Below are 3,516 nucleotides of genomic sequence, written 5' to 3' on the forward strand. Positions count from 1 at the left end.
ATGGACGACTTAAAGAAACTGATAGAAGCGGGAACTGCAATGGGGTACGCGGGTGAGGATCTTCAGAAGTTTGTCAAGGAGCAACAGGCGGTCCAGAGGGATGTCAGAGCGCTGGCCAGACAAGCTGAAGCAGAGAAGATGGAGTTGGTATTACGAGCCAAAGAACAGGAAGAGGCGCACCGGGATGCTGTATGGGAGAGGGAAGCAAGAGAGAAGGAAATACAGCACCGAAGAGACCTTGAACTGATTGAGGCGAAAGCAAAGGCTGTGACGAAGGGTGTTGAACCGAGGGCACCTAAGCCACCTAAGCTTCCCTACTTCAACGAAACCCATGATGACATGGATGCATACCTGCAGAGGTTTGAGAGGTACGCCGAGACCCAGAAGTGGCCGCAGGAACAATGGGCCATGAATCTGAGTGCTCTACTCAAGGGCAAGGCTTTGGAAGTGTATGCTCGCTTGCCGTCTGAGGATGCGTTGGACTTCGCGAAGCTAAAGGCTGCCTTGTTGATCCGATTTGAGTTGACGGTAGAAGGCTTCAGGAAACGGTTCCGCACCTACAAACCCGAGATGGGAGAAACGTTCTTGCAATTTTCTTCAAGGTTGAAAAACTACTTGATGAGGTGGATTGAAATGTCCAAGACCGAGAAAACGTTCGGAGGGATTATAGATTTGCTGTTGAGGGACCAACTCTTGAATATAAGCGGTCCTGAACTTCGGTTATATCTGAAGGAACGGGCACCAGACTCGGTCAAGAGACTTACCGATCTGGCAGACCAATACGTAGAGGCTAGGGGTGGCAACATTATGAATGTGGTTAACCGACCCAGGGTAAGTGGCAGTGGTGTTCCAGCCAAAGAGGGACCCAAGCAGGCGACGAGAGCTGATAAATCGCATGGTGAGAAGCCAAGCCACTTTACCGGTAGTAAGACCTACCCCTACTCGAAGCGACCACTTGTCCCAATGGCAGAGAGAATCTGTCATTTATGCTCCAAGAAGGGACATATCGCACGGGACTGTACAGCAAAGGCCTCAGTAGCAGTAGATGAGAATGGTCATGAGAAAGAATCACTCAATACAGCAGTAGGATCATGCTGTATCACTACACCTGTGTATAGCCCGTCGATTGTCTCGACGAGTAAATCGGAGGAAACTGTAAAGACATCCCCTAGTTGTGGCCTATGCATGCCCGTGACGAGAGGATTGGTTGGAAGCGAGGAGGTGAGTGTCCTCCGGGATACAGGATGTAGTGGGGTGATAGTACGGCGAAGTATGGTGAATGACGCTGAAACAACAGGGAAAACGCAACGCTGTATGCTTGCGGACGGAACTGTTCGTCTTGTGCCAACGGCTGAAGTAACGATTGATACGCCTTTCTTCAAGGGGAGGTGTAAGGCAATGTGCATGGAAAATCCTGTCTACGACCTTATAGTTGGAAATATCGACGGCGCTAGGGATCCAACAGACCCAGACCCGGGATGGTCACTCGTCCACGCAGTCATCACTAGAGCACAAGCCCAGAGGGAGGCCCGTCCACAGTCGACATTAAAGGTCCCGTGTGTTCCGCCCCAAATTGGAGATGCAGACGACTTCAAGGAGGCGCAACAGGACGACAAGTCTTTAGAGTTGCTGAGAGTAAAGGCGAGGGATGGAGTAGTCAAGACGGGTAAAGGAGGCAGGGTGACCGAGTTCAAGCTCAAGAGTGGACTTCTGTATCGTGGTTTCCACTCACCTACAGTACAGAATGGGAAAGTATTCAACCAGTTTGTTGTACCTACTGGTTACCGAGATGTGGTCATGAAGTATGCGCATGAGACTCTCCTAGCAGGGCATCTGGGAAGCAGGAAGAGTGGGGACCGGCTCCTGTCACAATTCTTCTGGCCCGGTGTGCATGGTGACATTGCAAGGTTTTGTAGGTCATGCAGTATATGCCAGCGTACGACTCCGAAGGGACGGACAGTGAAAGTTCCATTGGGAAACATGCCTGTAATCGGTACACCATTCCAACGGGTGGCAATTGATCTCGTGGGGCCTATCTCCCCTCCGACCGGAAGTGGCCATAGATACATTCTCACATTGATGGACTATGCGACGAGATATCCAGAGGCGACTGCCCTTCGAAAGATCGACACAGTTAATGTTGCGGAAGCTCTGCTTGACATGTTTAGTAGGGTTGGGATACCACCCGAGGTGTTGTCTGATCTTGGGACACAGTTTGTGTCAGATTTGATGAAGGAAGTAAGCCGGTTGTTGTCATTCTCACAGCTCACCACGACTCCATATCATCTAATGTGCAATGGACTGGTTGAGAAGTTTAACGGGACACTGAAGTCCATGCTACGAAGAATGTGCTCAGAACGACCCAAGGACTGGGATAGGTACCTCAGCTCAGTCTTGTTTGCTTACAGGGAGGCTCCCCAAGAATCACTAGGATTTTCACCCTTCGAGTTGCTGTATGGCAGAACAGTGCGTGGACCAATGACCATACTGAAGGAGTTTTGGACCAAGGAGATCCCTGACCCTAAGATACGGACCACGTACCAGTACGTCCTAGACCTGAAGCAGAGACTGGAAGACACTTGCGAGTGGGCACATGACCAGTTGAAGCTCGCATCTGCACGACACAAGGCCTACTACAATCGTAAGGCAAGGGTGCGACGGATGAAGGTTGGGGCCAAGGCCTTAGTGTTGCTACCGACCAAGTCGAACAAGCTATTGATGCAGTGGAAGGGACCATTTACGATTACTGAGGTTGTGGGTGACATGGATTACCGGTTGAATGTACATGGCAAGGTAAAGACGTTCCACGCCAATATGTTGAAGGAATTTATTGCGCGACCAGAACAAGCAGCAACTGTTGCAGTGGTGGATGATGATGACGAGTGGGAACAGGATGGACAAGTATGTGGAAGGTTGCCTGCTTTGCACCCGAGGTTGCTGTGCCCTAGTAGTGAGACGGTGAAGGATGTTCATGTTAGTGATAAGTTATCCACATCGCAGAAGCAACAGGTTGAGGAGTTGTTGACATCTTTTAGTGATGTACTGTCAGACCAACCCGGCCAGACAACTTTGATCGAGCATGACATAAAGACTACAACGGATAATCCAGTGCGGGTAAAACAGTACCCACTACCTTACAGTATGCAGTCCACAATAATTAAGGAAATGGAGACGATGCTGCAGATGGGAGCGGACTACCTCAGTCGAACCTCGTAGTCAAAGGTTTTGGTGTGATTCCAGTGTTACTCAAGTACACACTTTTTTTTAGGGGGGACGAGTGTCACAAAAGCAGTCTGGGAGAAATTGTGACCATTGAGCTTTAAGGGTGTCAGCCATGTTGTTTTTAGTGGAGAGTAGATGTGAATTTTGCGGATAGGATACTTGGGTCTCTCTACAATAAAGAAGGAGTTTCTGTGGAGAACGTAGCCCTGTCTTTCTGTTGGCCGCGGGTGATGAGGGCCCGTCCGCGACATTATGTTACAGAATCGAGTAAGCCGTGTCAAATTCAACAGAGTA

The 3,516-nt window shown here is 49.8% G+C and overlaps 1 protein-coding gene across 1 annotated transcript; it reads left to right on the forward strand.

The window, feature by feature from the left end:
• Positions 1-3,216, forward strand: LOC135501648 (uncharacterized). The gene has a single exon (XM_064793883.1). It carries the CDS (start codon positions 1-3, stop codon positions 3,214-3,216), a length of 3,216 nt encoding a protein of 1,071 aa, XP_064649953.1.
• Positions 3,217-3,516: the final 300 nt, after the last annotated feature.

Source organism: Lineus longissimus, chromosome 17 (genome assembly GCF_910592395.1).
Source record: "Lineus longissimus chromosome 17, tnLinLong1.2, whole genome shotgun sequence".
Classification (NCBI taxonomy): Eukaryota; Metazoa; Nemertea; class Pilidiophora; order Heteronemertea; family Lineidae; genus Lineus; species Lineus longissimus.

Bases quoted from the DNA above. Each gene is read 5' to 3' on its own strand.
- LOC135501648 (XM_064793883.1), top strand. From the start codon at position 1: ATGGACGACTTAAAGAAACTGATAGAAGCGGGAACTGCAATGGGGTAC.